General features: G+C 45.7%; 1 protein-coding gene across 1 annotated transcript; it reads left to right on the top strand.

The window, feature by feature from the left end:
• The first annotated feature begins 52 nt into the window (after window positions 1–52).
• Window positions 53–27,262, top strand: FBXO16 (F-box protein 16). Its single transcript, XM_084833140.1, has 9 exons — window positions 53–280; window positions 6,005–6,107; window positions 11,071–11,106; window positions 11,811–12,017; window positions 13,473–13,637; window positions 18,049–18,281; window positions 20,398–20,491; window positions 24,413–24,638; window positions 26,630–27,262. Exons 2-9 carry the CDS (start codon window positions 6,012–6,014, stop codon window positions 26,734–26,736), a joined length of 1,164 nt encoding a protein of 387 aa, XP_084689266.1. The 5' UTR covers window positions 53–280; window positions 6,005–6,011; the 3' UTR covers window positions 26,737–27,262.
• The last annotated feature ends 612 nt before the right edge of the window (window positions 27,263–27,874 follow it).

Below are 27,874 nucleotides of genomic sequence, written 5' to 3' on the forward strand. Positions count from 1 at the left end.
CGCCCCGAGCGAGGGGGAAAAGGTAGCCAATCAAATCGCCGCCGCCGCCGCCGCCGCCCTCGCCGGGTTGCTAGGTGGGAAACAAAAAAGTCGCCGGCCGCTCTGCTCCCCATTGGCCGCCGCAGCTAGGCAACGGTTTCCATGGCGAGCGGAATCAACTCGCAGGTGGCGCCGGAGGAGGGCCGGAGGAGGCTAGGCCGCTGCCGGGTCTCCGCGGGGAAGGCGCGGGGCAGCCGGGCCGTCGTCCGTGGTGCCGGGGCGGAGGACCAAAGCGCAGGAGGTGAGAGCGCGTGGCGGCCCAAAGCTTCGAGGTCTTAGAAAGCAGGAGAGAGCGAGAGAGAGATCGGCCTTGCCCAGCCTGGGGACCGCCAGATGTGACGGACTACAGTTCCCAGCATCCGCCCGCTGGCTGGGGGATGCGGGGAACTGTAGTCCGACACATCTGCAGCGCACCAGGTTGGGCAAGGCTGATCTAGATCACCCATATAAAGTCCAGGTTGGGCAAGGCTGATCTAGATCACCTAACATGGTGACCACCAGATGCGTTGGACTACAGCTCCTATCAGCCCCAGCCAGTATGGTCACTGATCACACACGCTGTGAGTTGTAGTACAGAACATCTGGAGGGCGCCAGGCTGTGCAAAGGCTGGCTGAGCAGTGCATAGTTAAACTATGGGATTCGCCTTCACAAGATGTGGTGATGGCCATCGGAGGATTAGGCAACTTCATGGTGGAGAAGGCTATGTGTGGCTACTAGTCCTGATGGCTCTATGCTACCTTCAGTATCGGAGGCAGTAAGCCTACGTACACCCGTTGCTGGGGAACATGAGCGGGAGCACACTATTGCACTCATGTCCTACTTGTGGATTTCCCACAAGCAGTTGGTTGACTACTGTGTGAACAGAAGGCTGGGCTAAATTCACCCTTAGTCTGATCTTGCATGGTTCTTCCCCCTCTCTCATAATACTAAAACCCAACGGGAGCATCCCATGAAGCTGATTGGTGGGAGATTCGGGGCAAATAGAAGGGAGGACTTTATCACACAGCGCATAGTTAAACTATGGAATTCACTACCACAAGATGTAGTAATGGCCACCAACTAGGATGGATTTAAAAGGGGATTAGACAAATTCACGGAGGATAAGGGTATCAATGGCTCCTAGTCCTAGTGGCTATATGCTACCTCCAGTATCAGAAGCAGTATATGAATATAGAGCAGTTGCTGGTGAACATGGGTGGGAGGGTTCTATTGCCCTCATGCCCTGCTTGTGGATTTCCCATTGAGGCAGCTGGTTGGCCACTGTGGGAACAGGATACTGGACTAGATGGACTTTTGGTCTGATCTAGCACGACTCTTCTTATATTCTTAAATATATCAAAGTGTGTGGATGTGTGTTCATTTCATTTATGTTGGCATATACTGAGTGTTGACATTCATTTGAGGGTCAGTGGTGTCAATTGAGTCAATTAGAGCCAGAGTAGTCCTTTCCCAACCTCATGCCTCCCAGATGTGCTGGACTACAATTGCCGTCATTCCCAGCCAGTGCCTATGGGAGCTGCAGTCCAACATATCTCTAATGTCAGGTTTTTCAGGCTTTGCAATGTCGGGGTCTTCATCTGAAGAGTCATCCTCACCCGGGTCTGAGTTAGGCATGACAACAATCAACATTTAGAATCTGGTCAGTTCAGATGTAATGTAGAATTTTTTTCCCCCCAGCAGAAGAAGAATTCAGCACTATCCAGTCATTGTCAACATGTGGATTATGGTTACTAGGTTAAATGTGTGTGTGTGTTAAAACTTTTGCCAAACAATGCTTTGTTGAATTTATTCCTAGTAATATTGACACAAATCATTAATAAAACAGGTCTGCGCTTGTTGGAGGCCCCAGTTTAACATTTTTGCAGGGTTAAACCCAGATTAGTACAATCCAGGAAATCAGTCTAATGCCCTTAGTTAATATGATATGAGCATTACAATACATTAATCTTTCTTAAACATTATCAAATTACATCTCTGAACTAACAGCTGGCCTAGCCTCCCAGTGAAATATTGCTTTTCCACAGGATTTATTGGGAGTGGGGCCAGGCAGACTTTAAATCAAAACCTTTTGCCATAGTCAAGTGATGTGGCCACCTTATAATTCCACCATCATATCTACAAGTAATATAGCCCGCTCATGAGTGGAGGGGGTCAAGCAAGTGGCGAAAAGATTTTTCAGCAAAATGTTGTTGTTGTTGTTGTTGTTCAGTTGTTAAGTCGTGTCAGACTCTTCGTGACCCCATGGACCATAGCATGCCAGGCCTTCCTGTCCTGCGCTCTCTCCCGGAGTGTGCTCAAGGCCATATTCACTGCATCGGTGATCATCCTCTGCCGTCCCCTTCTCCTTTTGCCTTCAATCTTTCCCAGCATCAGGGTCTTTTCCAGGGAGTTTTCTCTTCGCATTAGGTGGCCAAAATATTTGAGCTTCAGCTTCAGGATCTGTCCTTCCAATGAGCACTCAGGGTTGATTTCCTTTAGGATGGACTGATTTGACCTCCTTGCAGTCCAGGGGACTCGTAAGAGTCTTCTCCAGCACCACAGTTCGAAAGCATCAATTCTTCGGCGCTCAGCCTTCCTTATAGTCCAGCTCTCACAGCCATACATTACTACTGGGAAAACCATAGCTTTGATTATACGAACCTTTGTCGGCAAGGTGATGTCTCTGCTTCTTACTATGCTGTCTAGGTTTGCCATAGCTTTCCTCCCAAGGAGCAAGCGTCTTTTAATTTCATGGCTACAGTCACCGTCTGCGGTGATCTTGGAGCCCAAGAAAGTAAAATCTGTCACTGCTTCCATTTCTTCCCCTTCTACATGCCAGGAAGTGATGGGGCCAGATGCCATGATCTTAGTTTTTTTTAATGTTGAGTTTCAAACCAGATTTTGCACTCTCCACTTTCACCCTCAACAAGAGGCTCTTTACATCCTCTTCGCTTTCTGCCATTAGGGTGGTATCGTCTGCCTATCTGAGGTTGTTGATAATTCTCCCAGCAATCTTAATTCCGACCTGTGATTCATCCAACCCGGCGTTTCTCATGATGTACTCTGCATATAAATTAAATAAGCAGGGCGACAATATACAGCCTTGTTGTACTCCTTTCCCAATTTGGAACCAATCGGTTGTTCCATGTCTGGTTCTTACTGTTGCTTCTTGACCCTCATACAGGTTTCTCAGGAGACAGGTAAGGTGGTCTGGTACTCCCATCACTTTAAGAATTTGCCAGAGTTTGTTGTGATCCACACAATCAAAGGCTTTAGCGTAGTCAATGAAGCAGAAATAGATGTTTTTCTGGAATTCTCTTGCTTTCTCCATGATCCAGCAAATGTTGGCGATTTGATCTCTAGTTCCTCTGCCTCTTCGAAACCCAGTTTGTACTTCCGGTAGTTCTCGGTTCACATACTGCTGAAGCCTAGCTTGTAGGATTTTGAGCATCACCTTGCTGGCATGTGAAATGAGCGCAATTGTGCAGTAATTTGAACACTCTTTGGCATTGCCCTTCTTTGGAATTGGAATGTAAACTGACCTTTTCCAGTCTTGTGGCCACTGTTGAGTGTTCCAAATTTGTTGGCATATCGAGTGCAACACTTTAACAGCATCATCTTTTAGGATCTTAAAAAGCTCAGCTGGAATACTGTCGTCTCTGCTAGCTTTGTTGTTAGTAATGCTTCCTAAGGCCCACTTGACTTCACTCTCGAGGATGTCCGGCTCAAGTTCTGTGACCGCACTATCATGGCTACCAGGGACATTCAGATCTTTCCTGTATAGTTCTTCTGTGTATTCTTTCCACCTCTTCTTAATCTCATCTGCTTGTTAGGTCCCTGCCTTCTTTGTCCTTTATCATGCCCGTCTTTGCACAAAACGTTCCCTTGAGATCTCCAATTTTCTTGAAAAGATCTCCAGTCTTTCCCATTCTGTTGTTTTCCTCAATGTCTTTGCATTGTTCATTTAAGAAGGCCTTCTTGTCTCTCCTTGCTGTTCTCTGGAACTCTGCATTCATTTGGATATATCTTCCCCTTTCTCCCTTGCTTTTTGCTTCCCTTCTTTCCTCAGCTACTTGTAAAGTCTCATCAGACAGCCACTTTGCTTTCTTGCATGTCTTTTTCTTTGGGATGGATTGAGTTGCTGCCTCCTGAACAATGTTATGGACCTCCATCCATAGTTCCTCAGGCACTCTGTCTATCAGGTCTAATCCCTTAAATCTATTCCTCACCTCCACTGTATATTCATAAGGAATATGATTTAGGTCATACATGAATGGTTTAGTGGTTTTCCCTACGTTCTTCAATTTAAGCCGAAATTTTCAGCAAAATATACACCGTGCCAACCCTGTTGCAGTTCCTCTGACCTCAGCCTGTGACACAATCATAATCTGTAGTGTGGATGACATTTGCAGACTGAGTTCAGTCATCACATCCATTTAGATGTGATGACTCCAGCAGGCCCAACTCAGTCATACTGTAAGGGAAAAACTGGAGGCTAAAATTTCAGGGTCCTTGGTATTAGATAGCAGGGCATACCTTTTTTAAATAGCCCCAGTTTGGCCCAAATGTTGCAGGTGAGGTTCCTTTGAGAACTCGAGCCAGAATGTTCATCCTCACTTAGATTCTACAAATAAGGACTAAAACAACGACATAAGCTGAATGCATTTAGCTTTATCTAAAGTTAGATAAAGTTTAACAAACACACAAACCCTTCACTCAGTGAAGCAAAGAGAAAACATACTCACAAATCCTGCAGGTGTATGACTACCACTCACATCTGTACTTTACCAGCAAAGGGGATCCTTTCTCACCGGCAATGGGAAACTTCTCACAATACAGGACCCTGTTGAAGCCCTTCAGTTGGGCTCAGACTTAAATACCCCTTTGTAGTTGGTGGCCTCCTTCCTAATACATATTCTAAAATTCTAAAATCTATTGGTCCACATCACATTTTAGGCCACCCTCTTCCCAGAAAGTCAATTTTCCCAAAGAGTTGCCTCCTATCTCTGATGTATGTTGTTTACTCCAAAATGGGCCTTCTTCTTTTATGTGGTCACTAGCTCTTTTTGCTTCCAGACAAGGGGGAATTCTAAGCTGCAACATCTTCTTTGTCCTTCCATAACCCGTGAACAGTCATCTTAATACATATAAAATACAACATCTCTTATTAATACACATTGCATCTAAACAGCTTCTAATACAATCTATGCTTCTTTGGCCCCCTACTTACTTCTTAAGCTTTACCGTACTATAAGCACTACCCCTGCACCCTGAAAGCTTCCCTTGTAATATTTCTATACTAAGCAAAAGTTGCAAGACCCAAGAAAATCCTCTCAATACCATACCTCATGATTTTTAATAGTTCTTGTAACAATATTCTTAGCAGTCATGGGGATTAACTAGTTAGAAAGTTCAAAAATCAAAGAAAGGGCTAACTTTTAACTTCAACTAGTTAAATTTTTCAGCTGTCACCTTTTAACAAAAAGCTCCCCATAGCAGGGGTGGGGACCTAATTCTGACTAGGACTGTGGCGGGTGCACAGCCTTAAAAACACCCCATGCAATGGTCCCAATCCAGCCCCCCCCCCATGTTGGCTATTTGTTAAAAGAAAATCAGCTATTCCAGGCCAAACCGTGTGACAAACATCACTTCCAGTTTGACCCTTATACCATGAAAATTACTGATCAGATATATGTGATGAAAGAGCAGCGGTGCTGTTCAGTTACACTATCGGAGAGATTTGATCACAGCTCGTATTCATAGTACTGCTTTATCTGCTTCTCTTTTATAAATGTTACTTAAGTGGAGGAATATGAAGACAACTGTAAAATACTGCCTGTGTTTTTAAATGTCAGTGGGATAGGCAGAAGATGCAGGCGTTGGGCAGTAAAACTTTTTTCTTCATTTATCATTTTAGCATTTGTAGCAATGCCTCAAATATTATTATTGACTCTTGAATCTAATTAACTGTGGCATCTCCTGCAGAAACATAATGGCATTTGGGCCTCCCAAAAACCTGGAGGGCTCCAAGATGCAAACGAAGATGAGCATGTGGACACCCCTGAATCATCAGCTCATGAATGATAAGGCGAGTATATGGGTCATATCCTCATCCCACTCCATTAACTCAACAAGTGTGGAGGCCTCCAGCATCTCACCCGGTAATGATGTCATGGTGCATTGTGAAGACAGTATATATGTGATAAGACAGATTCTGGGAAGCCCCAGTTCGCTTTGGACAGCCATTTTGCCCCAGTTAGAATATTGGCATGATTTCTGGTTGGGATGGAACTTGACTGTGCCTCTAGTCCCAAACTCCTCATCCAGTTCTTCCCAATTCTGGTTGTTATCCTACTTCATCTTTCACCCTGGGCCCTATTCTGCAAATGGTCTGGGACAGAAAGTTACACCCCTAAATCAGAAACCTTCTACTGGTTTCTAACCTAAATCTGTGAAAATCTGTTTTGCTTTCCAGCTTCAGCTCATGTTGTTCAGTCGTTCAGTCGTGTCCGACTCTTCGTGACCCCATGGACCATAGCACGCCAGGCCTTCCTGTCCTGCGCTCTCTCCCGGAGCGTGCTCAAGTTCATATTCATTGCATCGGTGATGCTATCTAGCCATCTCATCCTCTGCCGTCCCCTTCTCCTTTGGCCTTCAGTCTTTCCCAGCATCAGGGTCTTTTCCAGGGAGTTTTCTCTTCGCATTAGGTGGCCAAAATATTGGAGCTTCAGCTTCATTATCTGTCCTTCCAATGAGCACTCAGGGTTGATTTCCTTTAGGATTGACTGATTTGACTTCCTTGCAGTCCAGGGGACTCGTAACAGTCTTCTCCAGCACATAGGATAGCCATTAAAAACATAAGAAGAGCTGTGCTGGATTAGACAAAAGGCCTATCTAGGTCCAGCATTCTGTTCCAAGGGAAGCTCACAAGCAGGACCTGAGTGCAACCACACCCACCCACTTGTGCTCCCCAAAAATGAAGAAATCCTTTTATCTGTCCTGAATCGCACCACCACTCAGTTTCACGGTATGACCCTGGCTTCTAGTATTATGAGGGAGGGAGAAAAACATCTCTCTATCCATTTTCTCTACATCATGCATATGTTTATAGATTTCTATCATGTTCCCCCCTACTGTTTTTTCTAATCTAAAAAGCCTAAAACACTGTAACCTGAGCAAGCTGAATGGAAAGAGCATTCTGAGGAAAATTTTCAAAGGAGAAATGTCAGGGAAGGAAAACAAAGGCCCTTACAAAAGTTAGGAAGTTGCTCCATTTCTCACCACCACTGACAGCCAATACAAATGGAGTGGCATACAGCTGCACTGAGCAGTACCTAGATGGGGTTGGGGGAAGGGGATCAGCTCTCTGCCTCCTGACCCAATCACAGCAGGCATACATGTATGTCTGCCAGGTGGGGGGGGGGGTCATTTCTCTAGTCTTTTGCTTCATTGTTAGCTATTTCCTGGATGAGCACTGCTGGCTAGAAGATTCTTTAGGCCACAATCCTATGCATGTTTAGACAGACAAAAATCTACGAACTCTGGCTGGCTGGGGCATGCTGGGAGTTGGAAGACTTTTGTCTGTCTAAACATGCATAGGATTGCACCCTTAATGATCATTGAAGGCTAGTGGCTACGAACTGTGAGACACTCCACCTGTTTGTGTAGCAGGTGGAGAGAAACCATTCAAGAGTTCAAATGTAGCCAAGGAAGGAGACAGAAGTCTTAGTTTTTGCAGCTGGCTGTGGGGCTTCGAGAACATGCTCTCTGCTTTGTGGGGAACTGATATTGCTTTAAAAACCAGCATTGTCTGCCTAGGTGCTTCCTTGTCTTTTCCCCATCCTCAGCATGACCGCAGATACATATTGTAAAAAGGCTGTAAGTCTCCAGTATTTTCCTCAGAAGGAAACTGACCCGGTAGTGGCTTCTCCAGAAATCTCCCACTACTCAGGGAAAAGGGGAGTACAAAATCCAATAAATTGAGCAATAAGAGCTTCTGAATGGAGACTGTTCATCTCTGGGCTGAAGACATGGCCGCTGCTGATCGACATCCCCCCCCCCCCCCAGCAATATGTCCCCCTGGAACGTTTAATAAAAGAAACCCATGAGGTGATCTCATCACATCCAGTGTTTCTCCCACCCTATTTCATGGGCTGCCACTTCCACTGAATGCTGCATTCAATGATGCTATGCCATACACGTCTTTTACCAAAGATGTCTATGGAGAGGCAGAGCGTGGTGGGATGCACCCACACATGTACATTTCAGTGAGGCCCTTACTGGGCAAACCCTCACCCCACTCTGACCTGGTGAGACTTGAATACTCAAGCCTCTTTGGATGAAAATAAGTTTTGGGATGGTTCTGTCGCCGTCTGATGATTTCGTAAGGGATTAACAAACACGTGCTTTGTTTCCTAAGGGGGTGTGTTAGGGCAAGGGTTGGCCTAGGTGGATACATGAGAGCTTGGAAAGCAAACATGGTATGTTTCTGTGATCAAAGCCCACAAGGCTTGCTTTGAGCAATGCAAATAACTGTCCGGCTCTCTCCCTCTTATGCTGGCTGAACCAAAATTTGATCTTTGGGACATTTATCATTTCCTTGTGACAAAAAAAAAAATGCTCCCAGGAAACAGACAGTGGGCTGGCATCAGGGAGTACACATGGCCAGGGTGCAGGGGGAAGCCAACTAAAATGAAACTAACCAAATAATTTAGATTTCGTTTTTCACTCCCTTCCCCTTGCTAACCATTGTCCACATTGAGTAAGGTCAGCTGCAGCTGACAATGCCCCACCAGAAATGGGGAAAAGGGGCATCTGCTCTATATAGATCTCTCGGGAAGAACAAGGTGTCATGCAAGGAAAGAAAAATGCAGTCCAAAGTTACATCTATTGTAATGTCCTTTCCCTTCAACAAACAAAATTCCCAATGCATTTTTCCTAGTAATCCTCCTTCATCAGGAGTGTCCCATAGCTTGTAATCAATAATGTTTTCTTTTTGCTCTTCTGCACTCTTCATTCTTGCGATCTTGTGAAGAGAGATTTTTATTTTCTTCTTCTGTAATCCTAGAACAGAGGGCATTTCTATACCAGCCTAAGATCCTGCATTTAAAATGGGGCTTTCTGCTTCCGTTTTAAATGCAGGATCACCACTGACTCCCTTTACATGCACTTCCTCCCGCCCCCCGCCTTCTCCCCATATCTGCGTCTTCCATTATCTTTCATTGATCTCGCTCTTCTTGCCGCTTTTACTCTTTTCACAGAGGAAACTGAAGCAGAACACAACGGGGTAATTTGATAGCTCATTATCTGTGATCTATTTAAAAACTGAACAAAGGGCATTTAGTGTGGGAGGGTCACGGCATCATGTAAAGAGCCCGCGAAGCCCGCAAACTTCCGTGAAGGAGCCATCTCAATCACAGGATAAAGCTCCATGTGATGAAGCCCTCAGAGTCACCCAAATGAAACTAATTGGCAGTAGGTTTAGCACTGACTATGCAAGGTACTTCTCTCACAACACATAATGAATTGATAGAACTTTGTGCCGCAAGATTCAACGAATGCCAGGGCTTAGGTGGCTTTAAATGGGGATTAGACAATTTCATGGTCGAAAAGTCTATCCATGGCTATTAGCTGTAATAACTACATGGAACCTCCATGTTCAGAGGCTGTGGAATGGGGTGGAGCTGTTGCCTTTATGCCCAGCTTGTGGGTTTCCTGGGGGCAACTGTTTGGCCAAGAAAAGAAGGTTGGCGAGATGGATCTTTGGTCTGATCCACCAGGGCTGCTCTTAAATTTTTATTTTGTGGGGATCCCTTTGAAATATGACACTGTGGGATGTTATTTCCAGACTACATCAAAGAGGTGGCAAATAAAAGAAGGCAATTTACCAAAGCAAAAAATGTGACAAAACAAATGAACTTACAATATTACTTAAAATATCCTGCTACACTTTGTACTGTGTCTGAAGGACAGATGAAGAAGTTTTTAAATCATGAAATGGCGGAGGCATGGCTGAATGTAAAAATGCGTGAGATTTCTGTTACAACCCCGTGAACCGGAATCTTTAAACAAGCTTTGTTAATTGTTTGTGTTTAGTCTACATGATCCAGGCTAGGTCAGAAGATAAATGATTATACATATAGTCATTTATTCTCTTTCATCTTTCATTTTTTCTTGCTTTTCTGTATATTTTTAATTTCAAAATAGATGTGGTATGCTGTATTTAAATTTATTGTTTGAGGGTATATTGTGTACTTATGTATCTAGTATAAAATATATTACTGACTGTTGAAGGTTTATATTAAGTTTTATTATTATATAACACTATTATTATTATTATTATTATTATTATTATTATTATTATTATTGGCTTCTGGGAATGAATTGTAGACCTGTTTCTTTGATATAAGATTGGTGATATGATATTGAAATGTAAGGTTGTTTATTAAACTGTAAGATCATTAAGGTTATATATATAGTTTTTAAAATGGAACGGCATCGGAGGCCGGGGGGTATCGGAGTTTAAACTTAATTCTTTAAAGGAGAGGGAGAGGGGGAGGGAAGGGAAAAGAATCTTAATCTTTTTTCTTCACTTCCTTTCCTCCTCCCTTTTCCTTTTTCTTTTTCTTTTTCTTTCTCCTTCCCTTTTTGTTATTGTGGTGCCCTCATCAGAATATTGTATTGTTGGGAAATTGTAGTATTGATCAGGTTGTTGGTAATTTAGGTATTGTTTATTTCATTTATAAAGATAAAATAAATAAAAATATATTAAAAAAAAAAGAAATATGACACTGTGGGGAAAAGGTCCGTTTGTTGTGACCCTTCTGCACCCACCAGAAATATCTCTATGAATTGGTCATCGGACTGTCCATAGCCTTGATTTGAACCGTACAGCCAGAATTCAGATATTTTTCTAAATTAGAATTGCCTCTTTGGTCACATGTATCCTTTAACAGTTTGTTGAGTCATTTGCCGAGTTATTTCTAAAGGTTTGTTGAGTCACTTCTTGTTGGGTCCTATTTTTAATTCATTTCTGAATGTTTTCTGTAAAGGTATTTGAAGAAAGAAGAAACTTGCTGGGGAAATGGGTAATCATCTTTTTTTTCTAATTCATTGTTCTGCAAATCCCATGGGCTTCAGTACTTATTGTGAGGTGACCAGGCTACATTGGGAAAACACATTACAACATGCTTACAATTAGTTCTAATGTCAGTGTTTATCTTTAGAAGGGCATGTTTAGAAGTAGCTCATCTATTTTAGAGGTAGGTTATCACATATCTTTTGAATAGCCAAATGGAATCTCTATGTACACTTGCAGTATACTTCTGAGTACCAGATGCTGGGGACAGACATCAGCTTCATGCCATGCATGTGAGCTTTCCAGACACATTTGCCTGGGTGGAGAATCTGTTGAAGGCTGAACGCTAGACTGGTTGGACTTCTTTAGTAGTCAGGAAATACAATACGTATAGGGTCGGATCCAACTTCCTCATTCTGCCTGTGGAATGAATACCACTGACAGAACAGGACTTCCACATCCTCTCCTCCCGCGCCCCCCCAGCCCCGTCACCCATGCCCTCCGGAGGACAGTTGGAGATCATGCGGGGGGCTGCAGGGCAGAGGAGTGGATGCAGAAGTCCCATTCTGCCAGCAGTATCCATTCTGCAGGTGCAACAAGGAAGTTGGATTCAACCCAAGGTTGTTTGCAAAGTACTATATGGCGGGGAAAAGCACTTCCACAGGACTGACCCCAGGTGCCACAAAACCCACAGCTCTCCTGTTTTCCCCCTAGTTTGACAAATGGACGGACAATCAGAGACGAAAAGTCCTGATGGACTTCTTAGAGCGCTGCTCCCTCTCCCAGCTGAAGTTCTGTTTCAAGCAGCTGCAGGATCGAGTTCCAGTTGAAGCTCTGGATTTCACCGCCAAGCTTCCCAGGGTGTTGTCTCTGTACATCTTTTCTTTTCTGGACCCTCGGAGTCTCTCCCAATGTGCCCAGGTAAAACTCTGCCGGAAACTATGCAGCACAGAGGTACAAAGCTGAAGGTATTGGGTGTGTTCAGCCTAGAGAGAGGAAAAGTAAGGGGGATACAGTGACAGGCTTCAGATATTTAAAAGGAGCTGAGAAAGGGCAGCAGGTGGCCATGCCATCCATCGAAGATAAGGCAAAAAGAAATGTCTTCAACTGGTCAGACCTTAGGAAGCAATTCCCAGCTGTAAGAGTATTTATCACTGGAATGAGCTGCTTAGGGAGGTTCTAGGGAGTCTCCTTCCTTCTGTGTAGGTTTTCAAGCCAAGGTTGGGCAAACCCTATAATTCCTTAGGGTGTCCTGACATTTATGTGTTTGTTACATGGGTTGGACTATGTGATCCATTGGGCCTCTTCCAACTATGTGATTTTATAAAAGCTAGAACATAACGCTGAAGAACAATGTACAGATGTCGTGGCACTGCTGAATTTCCAGCATGCAGCGTCGATGCTTCAGTGAGCAAAGCATATATCTTACATGCCAAAGTCCTTGATCCAGTCTCTGGGAACTCCAGTTAAAAGCATCTCAAATAGTAGAGTTGGGGTTGCAATCTTTGAGATCCACTGCCAGTCAGAGGAAACAATACTGGGCTAGATGGACAATGGTTTGACTCCGTATCAGGTAGCTTCGTATGTAGTGAGGAGGGGTCAAAGCGGCCTAACTTTGGGAGAGGCTGTGGCTCAGTGGCAGAACACTGGCTTTGTATGCCGAAGGTCCCAGGTTCAATTCCCAGCAACTTCAGTTAAAAGGGATCTTAGACTGAAAGGCTGGAAAAGACCTTGGAACACCAATGCTGCTGAGAGTGGACAGTCCTTGGGCTAGATCAGCCTTTCCCAACCTGCTGCCCTCCAGATGTTTTGGATTCAAGTCCCGTCAGCCCCAGCTAGCATGGCCAATGGTCAAGGATGCTGGGAGTTGTTGTCCAAAAACCTGGAAGGCACCAGGTTGGAGAAGGCTGGCTTAAATGGGCAAATGGTTCTGTTTAGGGCAACTTCATACATTCATAAGTAGCATGAGAACCAGAAAAGACACAGGGATCCAGCAAAAGGCAATTGTCCATACTGCTGCAGTTACAAGATCCCACAGGAATCACAGCAGTGCCATATAACTGCTTACTTCTGTGTACATTACACGCTATTATATCCATGCAAATGAGGGCAAGCAAAACCCCAAGAATATGTGTGTCTGAAATTTAGCTCCATCACCGCATGTGTGAACCAGTGCTGAGTCTAGGATAGACTAGAGAAGATATATCCAAGTAAACACTTCCTCAAAATGCATTGCAGTTACCGATGGAGTTAACATGGCATTGTTTTCTGAAGGCTATGAAACAGATTTTGTATCTGGATTATGTGTCCCAGCTGTCCTGGCTTTTGCTATGATTGTGACCCTCAAAACAATAACAGTGCCTTTGGCATTCTCAGGTAAACTGGCACTGGAAGTACTTGACAGAGCTGGATCAGCTCTGGATGCCAAAATGCCTGCGTTTTGGATGGTACATCAACTTCTCACCAACTCCATTGGAGGAAAGGATCTGGAAGAAACACTACATTCAGACAGTGGAAGAGTTCCAGGTCACCAGGCCTAAGGTACCCCTGTAATCCCTGAGGGATGAACATTTTGGGAGATAAGATGAAAGCTTCTTGTTTAGCCTCATATTGGATGTCCATATTTTCCATATGCATGGGATTTTTTGACATGGGGAAGATTTGGATTTGTAGACTTGAGAGCCAACTCAAACTTTCAGAATAAGCATTAGGGATCCTGGAAATTACAGGCCAGTTAGTTTAATATCTGTTCTGGGTGAATTGATTGAAAGTATTATTGAAGATAAAATTATTAAGCATATAGAAGGACAAGCCCTGCTGAAAAAGAATCAACATGTCTGAAATTGGGATAACAGGCAAGCATGGCCTTGGTGTACAAAATGAAGCAGGACAAAGGCTAATAGAGTTCTCTCAAGAGAAAACGCTGATCATAGCAAGCACTTTTTTCCAACAGCACAAGAGGCGACTCTACACATGGACATCACCAGATGGTCAATATCGAAATCAGATTGATTATGTCCTTTGCAGCCAAAAGCTCTATACAGTCAGTAAAAACAAGACCTGGAGCTGACTGTAGCTCAGATCATGAGCTTCTTGTTGCAAAATTTCAGCTTAAATTGAAGAACATAGGGAAAACCACTAAACCATTCAGGTATGACCGAAATCATATCCCTTATGAATATACAGCAGAGGTGAGGAATAGATTTAAGGGATTAGATCTGATAGACAGAGTGCCTGAGGAACTATGGACGGAGGTCTGTAACATTGTTCAGGAGGCAACAACTCAATCCATCCCAAAGAAAAAGACATGCAAGAAAGCCAAGTGGCTGTCTGATGAGGCTCTACAAGTAGCTGAGGAACGAAGGGAAGCGAAAAGCAAAGGAGAAAGGAGAAGATATATCCAACTGAATGCAGAGTTCCAGAGAATAGCAAGGAGAGACAAGAAGGCCTTCTTAAATGAACAATGCAAAGAAATCGAGGAAAATAACAGAATGGGAAAGACTAGAGATCTTTTCAAGAAAATCGGAGATCTCAAGGGAACGTTTTGTGCAAAGACTGGCATGATAAAGGACAAAGAAAGCAGGGACCTAACAGAAGCAGATGAGATTAAGAAGAGGTGGAACGAATATACAGAAGAACTATACAGGAAAAATCTTAATGTCCCTGATAGCCATGATAATGCGGTCACTGAACTTGAGCCGGACATTCTAGAGAGTGCAGTCAAGTGGGCCTTAGGAAGCATTACTAACAACAAAGCTAGCGGAGATGACAGTATTCCAGCTAAGCTATTTAAAATCCTAAAAGATGGTGCTGTTGAAGTGCTGCACTCAATATGCCAACAAATTTGGAACACTCAACAGTGGCCACAACACTGGAAAAGGTCAGTTTACATTCCAATTCCAAAGAAGGGCAATGCCAAAGAGTGTTCAAACTACCGTACAATTGCGCTCATTTCACGTGCCAGCAAGGTGATGCTCAAAATCCTACAAGCTAGGCTTCAGCAGTATGTGAACCGAGAACTACCAGAAGTACAAGCTGGGTTCCGAAGAGGCAGAGGAACTAGAGATCAAATCGCCAACATTTGCTGGATCATGGAGAAAGCAAGAGAATTCCAGAAAAACGTCTATTTCTGCTTTATTGACTATGCTAAAGCCTTTGATTGTGTGGATCACAACAAACTCTGGCAAATTTTTAAAGAGATGGGGCACCAGACCACCTTACCTGTCTCCTGAGAAACCTGTACAAGGGTCAAGAAGCAACAGTAAGAACCGGACATGGAACAACGGATTGGTTCCAAATTGGGAAAGGAGTACGACAAGGCTGCATATTGTCGCCCTGCTTACTTAACTTATATGCAGAGTACATCATGAGAAACGCTGGGTTGGATGAATCACAGGTCAGAATTAAGATTGCCAGGAGAATTATCAACAACCTCAGATACGCAGACGATACCACCCTAATGGCAGAAAGCGAAGAGGATGTAAAGAGCCTCTTGTTGAGGGTGAAAGTGGAGAGTGCCAAAGCTGGTTTGAAACTCAACATTAAGAAAACGAAGATCATGGCATCTGGCCCCATCACTTCCTGGCATGTAGAAGGGGAAGAAATGGAAGCAGTGACAGATTTTATTTTCTTGGGCTCCAAGATCACTGCAGACGGTGACTGTAGCCATGAAATTAAAAGACGCTTGCTCCTTGGGAGGAAAGCTATGGCAAACCTAGACAGCATAGTAAGAAGCAGAGACATCACCTTGCTGACAAAGGTCCGTCTAAACAAAGCTATGGTTTTCCCAGTAGTAACGTATGGTTGTGAGAGCTGGACTATAAGGAAGGCTGAGCGCTGAAGAATTTATGCTTTCGAACTGTGGTGCTGGAGAAGACCGTTACAAGTCCCCTGGACTGCAAGGAGGTCAAATCAGTCCATCCTAAAGGAAATCAACCCTGACTGCTCATTGGAAGGACAGATACTGAAGCTGAAGCTCAAATATTTTGGCCACCTAAAGCGAAGAGAAAAGTCACTGGAAAAGACCCTGATGCTGGGAAAGATTGAAAGCAAAAGGAGAAGGGGACGGCAGAGGATGAGATGGCTAGATAGCATCACTGATGCAATGAATGTGAACTTCAGCACACTCCGGGAGAGAGCGCAGGACAGGAAGGCCTGGCGTGCTATGGTCCATGGGGTCATGAAGAATCGGACACGACTGAACGACTGAACAACAACAATTGTATTAAATTGTATTAAAAAGAAGACAACACAGAGATGCAAGCAGGTTCACAATGAATTCTGAGTAACAGGCTTAAAAATAATGGTCCAGTTGACCTGCAAGGTATCCAAAGAGAGAATACTGATTTAAAGGCCTATAACTTGGGCCAAAAATCTATTTTAGTAATGAACAAGTATGAGACTGTATTATTCCAGGTAAGGAGTGTACTTATAGTTTTTGCTTATCAGTTTATGAGCAAAAGATATTGTGTAAAGTATACACATCAAAAAGCTTTATATACAGATGTCTAGAAAAATGTATGTACTTAAGTTTAATTAGCAAATTTTGAGTAAGGAGTTATCTTCTCAAAGATATAATTCAAAACTGATCTTGTCTTGCCAGAAAAGTGTATGTGTAAGCCTTTTATGTACGTATGTTCTAATTTTTAAAGAATGTTTAATAACAATGAGATAATTAAGACTGTGAGCCCTAATTTAGAGGACAGTAGATCATTTTAGTTTTGAGGTAATTTCTACACAAACATTATAAATATGTGCTGTTTTTAGAATGTGGGAGCTTCTTCTTAGAAGCTCACCAGGCCTGAATACCTGTCAGCTGAATAGCCTATTCACTATTAAACAGGGAACTTAGTACTTAGAATGAGATCTCTTTTTAAGGTTTTAAGACTAGAAGTCTAAGAACAAAAAATGGTTACGAAGTTCTATTTCTTCTTAAGCTATCAAGATCAAAATATCTTTAACAGAGCTCTGTTTAACAACAGAATTTTTTTATGTTTTTATGTTCACAATATACTTTAATGTTATATTATAAGCATATTTGTAATAAAAATAAAACATAGTTCAAAAAAGATTTTTCTGTACAAATTCTTGTTAGTACAAAACCTGGATCATAACCCACAAAACAATCTTAGGTGTTCACTCTGTTTTGAAGTATTTAATCTGTAGTAAGTAGTAAACAGGTAGCTAAATGCTCCCAGGTCACTGAACTGCAGACAGATAGCTCAAACAAAGTCACATCCATAACAGTACAGTCCTACTGGGATTCGTCCCCTTCAGAATGCAGGTACCATATGGTTTTTCTGAAGGTTTGAGCTGGCTCTCAAGTTACCTCATCCCCGAAAAACTTCATCCACACCTGTTTCTGGTCTGTTCCTTCAAATAATTTATATAAACACACAACAACATTGGCCTTAGAGGAAGCGTTGTAGTTCAGTTGTTACATGGCTTGAAAAGGGCTTAGTCAAATTCATAGGGGGTATGCCTGTTGTTGGCTACTAGTCATGATGGCTAAAAGGAGCATGCATGTTCAGGGTTGGGGTACATCTGAATTCAGGCCCTGGGGAACAAAGAACTGGGGAGGGTTCTTGTGTTCTTGTCCTGGTTGTTGGCTTCCTGGATGGAAAGAGGATACTGGGCTAGAGGGACCCTTGGTCTAATCCAGTATGGCACTTCTTCTCAGGTAGAATGGACTTTACATTAAGAAGTCTTTAATTTCTCACCAGTGTGGTATGGAGTTGTTGTTCTCCCTGTTTTCAGGGTTGCACTCAGTTTGTCTGCTCCTGTACCTTGTGCCAGCTTGTGCAGACCTCCTGGTGCCCCAAAATTTTACAGCCCTGGGGTGCCAAAAGCCCTGTGGCAGCCAGCGAGGAAAAGACCCAGCACAGCCACATGACAAGGGATTTTCTACCATAGCATGGGATTTAGCTGGCTTGCTTGTTTTTCCCCCCTTTAGACCCCTCAAAAAGAGGACTTTGTGGTGGTCGACGTCCAACCAATAACAAAAGAGATCCCGGATATGAAACAGTCCCTCTTGTCAGTCCTCCAATCAACATCTCTGTTTGGAAAGAAGACGAACAAAGAGAAGAGAGACCTCCCTCCGTGGCGTTCTTCAGATAAGCATCCGACAGACATCATCAGATTCAATTATTTAGACAACTTTGATCCCATTGAGCAAGCGAGACAAGCGTAAGGCACACCCTAATTTCCACCTTTTTATAGTCAAACAAAACTGAACAACATAATTATTATGTTCGATGTATAGCTGCCCTGTCCCCATGGGCAGGTGACGACACTGCCTCTTTCATCCTTGAGAGCAGCACCGTCAAAACCTGTTGTTCACAGTTTTCCCCATGACTACATAATGGGAAGTGAGGCGGCAATTTAGTCACCTGCATGACACTGTCTCTCCATGATTAATGGCACGCCTTCGTGAGATGCTGATTTCAGTTAGATAGGAAATGAGGAGAAACTCCTGGCTCTGCTCCAGAAGGTTTTGGCTGAGCCTGGAATCCACCAGCATTCTGGAGTGGATTGTGGTATGGATCCTGCAGTCTACTGCTGGCATGCACAGAGAGGCTCAGAGCAGCCACAGGAATCCCCAGGCGATGCTGAGCCTGTCTGCGCACGTCCATGGTGCCCAGCTTGGCAAAGGCTCAACGATGCAGGGGAAGCAAGGCCTAGTGCGGCCAGGGGTGTCCCCAGGAACTGCTAAACCAGCCTTCCCCACCTGGTGCCCTCCAGATGGGTTGGATGGCAACTCCCATAATTCCCAGCCAGCATGGCCAGTGGCTGGGAATTATGGGAGTTGCAGTCCACACCTGGAGGGCACCAGGTGGGGAAGGCTGCTCCAGTTTGAAGTATCTCAGTGCTGCTGGTGCCAATACAGAAAGTGGAAGAGCCACTTTTAAAGTCTTAGAATCACAGAGTTGGAAGGTGCCTCAGAGATCATCTAGTCCAACCCCCAGCTCAGTGCAGGCTCTGCAGCATCCCTGACAAATGGCCATCCAGCTTCTGCTTAAATGCCCCCAGCGGAGGAGAACCCCCCACCTCCCCAGGCAGCCTGTCATTTTGCTACATCAATATCCAAATGTCTGAAGTACTTTCTCAACATGATAGGATGCCAGTTAAATAGTCTATTTTTTATTGCCCGTTCCCAGACCTGAGCAGTCAGGTGGACCCAGTATATCATTTGATGTCTGTGGTAGAAAACGTGCTGTGTGTGCAGAAGGTTCCAGGCCCAGCCCTTGTTAACAGTACAGCAGATGCTGAGAAAGACCTCCGAGTCAGACGCCAGAGAGGCACTATCCCTCAGAATAGGCATTCTGGACCAGAAGGAGCAAGGCTGTGCCTCAGTCACCAAGGTCGTATGCAATGCTAAAGCATGGTTTAGCGCAGGGGTGTTGAATCTCAGCCCCAAGAGCCAAATCTGGCCCGCGTGGGTCCCAGTATGCCCCGCCCCCGGTTCCCTAGATGGCCATGTCCCCTCCCCTGGGCCCACTCCTTTGCTTCCAACTGCCAGTGGTTCCCAGCTTCTGCATGTTTTTCCCCCACTCTAAAAGGTTGAAACGCCTCTCCTAGGGCCTAGTGACTGGCAGTATGAGCTTTCAGCTAAAATATGCTGGTATCGGGGGTATTTTGGGCCCCACCCTCTTTGGCCCCACCCATCACTGGAATGCGCCCCCCAAGAGCTGCTCTGAAATTGAATTCAGCCCTCAGCCTGAAAGAGATTTGAACCCCTGGTCTAGTGCTATGCTCGTGAGCTGGAATGAGCCCCGTGAAGCCTCCGGCTCACATGATCCTCCTCCCCTCCTCCTGCATGGCTGGGAGAAGGACTTCTCCAGTGCTCAGTTTCCCGATCCCCTCATCTGGACTGGTCGTGCTGTACAAAGCAGAGATGGTGGTTTGTCACAAACTGGTCAGTTTCAAAACCAGCTAACTTCAAACCACAGGTTGGGAATCTGGCTTGTTTACTCACCTACAGACACCATTGAGCACGGAAGCGCCTGAATCCCTGGGCTTCAGCACTCGTGCAGCAGCAGCATCTGCATGTCTGCTCAGAAATATGTCCCACCAAGTTCGAGTAGCTTTGGTTTCAGAGCCTAAGCAGACTTGCCTGGGACGTACTCCCAGGTGAGTGTGCTTAGGATTGCGGCCCCGGTCCCTGAAATACATGCTTGCAGAACAAGTGTCAGGCCTGGGCATGGCTTCTGCCGCAGAAAGGATCTCCCCCTCTTCTCGGTCCTGAGAAACCCTTTTAACTTTGTTCAATATCTGTCTCCCCGCTTCCTCCGACCACCTGCAGTAGAAAGAAAGGAGGAGGGTTCACCCCAGAACTCAGCCAGAAAAAAAGGAAACCAGGCAGTGGAACGTACAAACTCCGGAAAGCAAAGTCCTTGGCAAGTATTGTGACTGGTTGACCTTCTAGGCTAAGCAGCAGACTTTGTGAGGGGCACAGCCATCGGCAAGGGAAGGGGTCATCTCTGCTGGTGGAAGCCCTCCCAAAGCACCTGTATTCCTGCCCCACTGCCGTGCATTGCTGTTTGATTCTAGCAGCCTATGATTTGGCCTGCTGCTTCAAAGCTACAAACCAGAACAAAGCTGGCATTTAATCTGTGAGGATCAATGGTGCTCACTGTTGGCAAAGCAAGCTCTTCTTGGACACAAGACTTTCAGGAAGCCAGGCTCAGGAGGGGATCCCTGGGGATCAGCTCTTACAGACCTGGGCAGGGAGAGGCATGCACTCAGGAGCATACAGGGTCCTTCTGCAAAGCTGGGTCTCCACGAGCAAGCTGTATGTTACACAGGAGGGCTGTGATGTTTCCTTTTTTAATTGTATGTGGCCATGGTAGGTGAGGGCAGGGAGGGCGCCTGTTTGATCAGAGTGGCCAGGCTGGGAGAGGGGGTGTTTTGTCCTTTCCTGGGAATTGGGCTCCCACTTAACATGTCGTTTTGGCCCTCTTTCTCTCAGGGTTGGATGATGCTCAGGGGACCTTTAGGCTGACCACTGGCGATGGTTAGGTTTCTGGGACTGAAACAATCCGTGACGGATCGTTTATTGCCTAACAGTGGAGTGCTAGGTGCAGCGTGGGCCCTGGAAGGGAGGCAGACCTCGCCAAGAGAACAGGCAAGGTGTAGTGGACAGGCAAAAGTGATGAGAGCCCGGAGAGGGCAGTGCCAGGGACAGGCTGATGAGTAGTAGGCAAGCTACAGGGTTGTCAGGCGGTAGCAGAGAGTTGCGTCCAGTGGTGGTTTTGCCTTTGTGGGAAGTGCTCTCACTTGCGCAACCCAATTTTCTCTCCCCTCCACCCCTGCTGCATCCCTCTGTGTCGTATCTCATACTGTTCCGGAAGGTCCCCCACCCTCAGGAGCAGCTCCAACCTTTCCCCGCCAGCAGGGTCCCTGGCAGACGTTGCAGCCCAGCATATCTGGAGGGCACCAGATTGGGGACTACTGTGCTACAGCAGTGCCGCCCTGGATACCACCCAGAATCTCCTCTTCTGAGACCTCTCAGGAAGGCTCTTTCAGGAGCAAAGCCACGCTGCACAGCCTGCTGCTAGGCCTTGCTTCTGGCACCTCCTTCCTCACCTAGCCCCCTCCGTCTCCCCCATGCACTGCTGCCCTCTCTTGCGTGGGTATCAGCCCAAGCCAGCTGCACAAGTCACAAAGAAGGTCTTGTTACGTGCCCTTGCTTCTTAGTTCTTTAAGGCTGAAGCCCTACGCACGCTTACACAGAAGTAAGCCCCCACTAAACACCATGGGACTCACTTCTGCGTAAACATGCCTAGGGCTGCACTGCCTGTATGTTTTCTGCTCCTCTGCCAGTTACAGCAATTCTGTGATTTGGTGGTGGTTGTTTCAAAACACATTCACAGCTGCATCGAAGGTGCTCAGTTCTACATCCAGACATGCCCTCAGGCAAGCAGGCCTGTGGAGCTCAAACGGGACTGCAGCTGTGTGTTATTTCTGTCACTTTTTGAAGGACCACACCAAGGCGCTTTGTGACTTAACATGTTTTGCTTCCTTGTCCTCCAGCAGCCTGCTGCCGCATTGCCAGGAGCACAGGAATGTGGGAATCAGGTAGTCAAAGCAGCCTGCTGGAGCCTTTGCTTTCCACAGTCTTTTGTGTGCTGAGCCCATGTGGGGGGGGGGGGGGCAGAACAACACCGCAATGCTGCCTGCCACATCCTGTTGCCCTATCATGCTGCCTTAGTATTCCTGACATGTTAAGCTCTTGCATGCCCACCTGTTTCTCTTTAGGTTGATCTCTGCCAGTCATTCAACTGGTTCTTTTTATTAACTTTAAATTAAGCCTTTCGCACATTGTCTGTGTCTCACAGTCTCATCAGCTGAATGCAAAGTGAATGGGAAATGCTGGTATTAGCCATCTCAGTCTTAACATCTGACTGTTGAGCCGTTATCTGCCTTTATTACTTAATAATGGATTTCTAAGAAAAAGTTTTATTGAACAAATTGAAGCTTAATCCAAACAAGACAGAGGTGCTCTTGGTCAGTTGAAAGGCAGATAAGGGAATAAGGATTCAACCTGTGCTGGATGTGGCTACACTCCCCTTTAGGATTCATGTTTGCAGTGTGTGTGTACCCTTGAACTCAGCCCTGGTGTCGGTGGCCACGACTGCGGTTGCACAGCTGGTCCACCAACTGCATGTTTCTAGAGGTGTCAGATCTGCCATAGTGGCATATGTCTTAGTTACATCCCGTTTGGACTCCTACTGCTCACTCTACATGGGGTTGCCTTTGAAGAGGGTTTGGAAACTTCTGTTGGTTCTGAATGCTACAGCCAGACTATTGACCGGGGCTCCTTACAGGAAGCGCACAACTCCCTTGTTACAACAGCTTTACTGGCTACTCATCAGTTTCCAGGCACAGTTCAAAGTGCTGGTTATAAGTAAAGAGCCCTTCACAACTTTACGATCTTCAGGGGAGGCCCTTCTCTCTGTCCCGCCACAATTGGAGGCAGATTTGGCAGGAACATGAGACAGGGCCTTTTTGTTGACTGCTCCCAGGCTCTGGAACTCCCAGCTGAGGATGGCCAGGCCAGCTCCATCTCCGTTCTCCTTCTGTTTGGCAGGCAAAGACATTTTTATTCAGACAGGCTTTTGGCATCTAAGCTGATTTGCTGCTGAATTGGGTTTTTAATCTGGTGAGCGCCATGTGTGGGATTTTTTTTCCTTACGGATGTACCTCCGTTGAATCCAAAAGGCAGATTTGAGATCACAGCAGTGTTGCAAGCAAAGGTAAGGGCTGTGCGGTTGTCTCCTTCCCTTTGCTTGCCAGGAGGAAGAAACGGGCACCAGGGCTGTGCGCGTGTGTGCGTGTGTAAAGCGAGACCCATTTCAAGTCTGATGGATGATGGAGACTACCTCTACCAGCTCACAAACAGATCCCCAGCATTTGCGCAGGGGAGGCTTGCCCTTTCCAGCTCCTCCCTTTTCAAACATGGTCAGAAACTGGGATTGCAATTCCTGGTATGCTGCAGGGCTGGGCTGCCGGTTTCAAAGCTACAGAAGGAGCGTCCTTTGATACTCCCAGTGTGGCAAGGGAGAAGGGAGCTGTGCCTTCTCCTGCTTCTTCCTTCCCTGGCCCTCTGGTCCACCCCTCTCCCCAGGTATATCGCAAACCTGGAGCCCTGATCAGTCATAGCAGATGGGGAAAGAAGACGGATGACAGGGCCTGAGAGGGAACAGGCAGCCTTGTCTGCTGCCACAGCTGGAGATTTAAAGGTACATGAATGATATCCAGGTGTGAACCAAACAACCCTATTTGTGGGCTGAGGCATAGAGAAGAGGAGATGGGTGAAGCACCTGGACTTAGGGCTCCACACTGACCTTTGGAAACCCCACACAAGCACTCTGGTTTCTAAGCCTTTAGCAGAAACTGACCATACACGTTCAAAGTTTCCCTCCCTCCACCTCCAGCAAACATGAGTGTCAGAATCCAGAAAGCTGAGACTTCCTGGATTGCATGCTAGACCCGTAGAGGCCATTTCCTTCAACTTTCAGTGCAATCACAGCCCTGCATATTCCCAGACTCACTGCCTCCAAGAGCTTTCCAATACAGAGCCGCATTTCCCTTGCTGGGCATCCACTCACCCTCCCTAGCAGAAGGCATCTCATATAGCCAGCAAGTGCAGCCGGTTTCAGCACTGCCTTTTCCAGGAGTCTGTCTTATTTTTAACTATCACTGGAATTGTGGAAGGGTGATCATGCAGCAAGCTGCAACTACAGCTGTATGTTATTTCAGAACAAATTATGTTTCTTGCTTCCTCCAAATTCATGTCTGTCTGCCTTGCTTCCTAGATGTCCCTCTCAGCTGACCTTGGCTCACAACCAACAGTTCCAGTTCGCCCAAACTGGGCTACGTACGAGCCAGCTGGCTACCCTGTGACCAAAGCAACAGCGAAGATCCTTGCCCAGAGTGCCCAGTGGAATGCTGGGATACGACCAGCACCTGCCCGGGGACCAATCCCAACACTGAGCGAGAAGGGGAAGAAGGCCTTTGCACGAACAAGCAGAAGCTCACCAAGTGAGGAAACTGCCCATTGCTGATTTCAAATAAGGATGGGGCGAGCATTTGAAAAGGGGGGAGAATGAGGATGCATGCCCCTCCTGAACAAGTGCTTGTGATCTGTTTTGAATCCGGGGAAGGCTTTATTATTACATTATTACATTTATATCCTGCCTTTTTATCTCCTGCAAGGAACCCAAGGCAGCTTACACAGTCCTCCTCTATTTTATCCCCACAACAACCCTGTGAGGTAGGCTAGGTTGAGAGTCAGTGAGTGGCCCAGAGTCACCTAGTGAGCTTCATAGCCGAGTGGGGACTAGAATCCGATTCTCCCGAGTCCCAGTCCAACACTCTAACCACTACACTAGACTGGCTTGCCTGGGATGCATGGGCAGCTAACCCATGGTTTGTTGTTGGGTTATCCACTGGGTTGTTTAGCCCCTGAACAACGCAGCAGTCCAGGTTTGCGCGTCAGACTGCACAACCTACGAAGGTGCTGATCATGGGCTATAGAGTAAAAGCAGAAAAGCTAGGCACGCTGCAGGCAATGTGTCCTCAACAACCCCTTGGTTTTTAAACTGATGGATTGTTTTTAGGTCCAAACAAGTCCAGGGTGTCTCACTTGCGAAGTTGTTGGTGGGCAGGCGAGATATTTGTGAGTATTCTTTGTGAGTACTTGTAAAAGCACTTGAATGTTTTGGGAGTGCATACATAGAATCCCCAGTGGCTTTGCAGGCAAAGGGATGAACCGCCCATCCCTAGTTTTAAACTAAGGGCTGCTTCACACGTTATGCGCCGATAACACACGCAGCACAGAACTGGCTTCCAGACAAGCATGCCTGTATGATTTATCTGTTTGCTACATTCACATTTTAGATTTTTAAAGCAAAGTACCCATGGTCACGGCAGCCGCATGAGTTTGTTTCTGTGCCTGAACAATTCCTGTCTAAAGTGGGCTGTGTCTGATTTTTACACCAAAAGTGGTGTGCAGGCGAGGGGAGCTGCAGCCACCCTTGCCTCATCTCCCTTCCTCCCCCTCCCCCCAGCACTTTTCTCCCAGCTCGTCTCTGGGATCAGGGCCATGCTGAGAGACAAGTGCCTGGGGCCATGGACCACAGGGAGCAGAGGTGTGTGTGTGTGTAGGGGGGGGATCCCCTCGCCCACACATCCTTTTTAAAATCAAAATTCGACTCCATCCCCTTTTTAGATGTGAACAGGGCAGGCATGTGAACAATGGATGTAATGTCTTGGTTGGCCCTTAGGTGTACGCTTGAAATATCTAAGGTGTCCAAAATGTGATGAGCGAAGTAGCCCTAATGCAGAGTCTGCTCTGGGTTTGTATTTGGAGCAGTTTGGGATATGGTACCTATCAAGGCATAGGGACAGGACTGACTTCAGAGACATTGTCAGGGCTCCATAAATTATTTACACCCACATAGCTGCTTGGCAAACACAGAGGGTGATCACTGGTGTGGAAGTCTCAGAATGTTTCTTTTCTTCCTGGTTTAAAAAAAAAGTTTCTAGTCCTTATGGATATAGAGGAAAGGTTAAGGAGGGTACCAATAAAGGGCTGTATGAAACCTCCAGGTCAGAGGGAGTAAAACTCTGAATATCAGATGTTGGGAAGCAGCCAGGGAGAGGGCTATTGCGTTCATTTACTGCCTGTGGGCTTCCCAGAGGCATCTGTGGGAAACAGGATGCTGAACTAGACCGGCCTATGGTCTGATCCAGCAGGGCACTTCCTTTCATGACACAGATATTAAGAAAGAAGGGTTTCTTTACATACTGCGAAGAAGCAGAAATATAGGAAGGGGGCGTGATGGCCTCAGCAGGTCTGGCAAGAGGGGTATCAGGATGCCTCCATAGCTCAAGACAAACTTCCATTTCAAAATATAGATGTAGGGATGTTAGAAAAGTTTCAGCGTCAGGTTTTTAACTTTGTAAATGGCTGCTTTATTCTAGTTTCTCACTGCTCATTTTAATTGGTTCATCTCTCTTACTCATTCCAGCATCACCGCTCTTTAAAAGTCAGCCCTGGGACCTTCCACCATCCAGCCACGGGTCTGATGCAGAGCAAGAAGATGGAGAAGGCAGAATCTTCACAGCATCACGTTGACTGAGTCTCCAAGAGGGAGAGGTGTCTGTTACAGTCCCTCCCTTACAGCCATGCATCCAGAGCCACACGGCAGCCTCTCTGAAGAGCAGCTGTTTGGATGAGGACTCAGAATTAAGTGGATTTGTCGTGTCTGTGTTTCTAGCATGGACTAATTGATTGGAGAAGTCACTATCTCTCAACCTCAGTTATCAAGCTGTAAAATGGGGAAAGTGGCAGTCTACCTCATTGGGTTGCTGTGAGCACGAGTGTTATATGGATTCTAACAGCACAATCGTATGCATGTCTACTCAGAAGTAAGTCCCACTGTGTTCAGTAGGGTTTACTCCCAGGTAAGTGAATATAGGATTGCAGCCTAAAGCAATTGAGGGTGGGAGTGTAATTATTACCGGACTAACTTTGACTGCAGAATTACATAAACAACAGATAAAGGAGAGGGGGAAATATGCCTTTCAGTTTGGGCATATGGCTGAAACATAAATAATAATAATTGCTAAGATAACATGAATAAACAGAATGACCTATACCGAAGCCATGAGTGTCATGTTTGTGGTCACTACTTGTTACCCTGGCCTCCCCCTTTCCATCTGTCTGCCGTCAACACCCTTTCTAGTCTCCCCATTGTCGACACTGAGATTGTAAGTTCTTTGCAGCAGGGCCTTATTTTCTTTGCTTATGCTGCTTTATAAAGCACCCTGTGTGGTGTCGATGCCCGGGTGGTCCTGTGGCTGCCTATCAATCTAGAAGCAAACTGCAGCCATCCAAAATAAGGTTTTTGTTTCCAGTGGAGGGTGGTGGCTGTGATGTCACTGGGGTGGTAAATCTGTTCTGGGTTTCAGTCAGAACCAGTCAGAACTCTAAAGGAGTACCGAAGGTGCGAATTAGCCCGCTTGAACCCCCAAACACCTTATTGCAGATTTCCACAACCTGGAGCCCTCCAGATGTTTGGGATGACAACTAGGGATGTAGGGACTGTGTAAACTCTGCTCCGTCTGTGTTTTGTGGATTGTTGGGTGCCTTTTGTTCTGTTCCTGCTCACAGACAGATTTTTTTCATCATGCAGAAAAATACACAAATAATTACGTAAGAGGTTTTGTAGCAATTTACATAATTTACGATAGTACGTAACATTTAGCGTACT

The sequence above is a fragment of the Heloderma suspectum genome, chromosome 1 (genome assembly GCF_057233095.1).
Source record: "Heloderma suspectum isolate Gila_16-S chromosome 1, 16-S_ref, whole genome shotgun sequence".
In the NCBI taxonomy this organism is placed as follows: Eukaryota; Metazoa; Chordata; class Lepidosauria; order Squamata; family Helodermatidae; genus Heloderma; species Heloderma suspectum.

What these genes read in the sequence shown, in the direction of transcription:
- FBXO16 (XM_084833140.1), top strand. Translation starts at nt 6,012, where the DNA reads ATGGCATTTGGGCCTCCCAAAAACCTGGAGGGCTCCAAGATGCAAACG. An exon ending in ATCAGCTCATGAATGATAAG is followed by an intron (nt 6,108 to 11,070) that starts GCGAGTATATGG and finishes TTTTCTGTAAAG; the next exon opens with GTATTTGAAGAAAGAAGAAA. An exon ending in GAAACTTGCTGGGGAAATGG is followed by an intron (nt 11,107 to 11,810) that starts GTAATCATCTTT and finishes TTTTCCCCCTAG; the next exon opens with TTTGACAAATGGACGGACAA.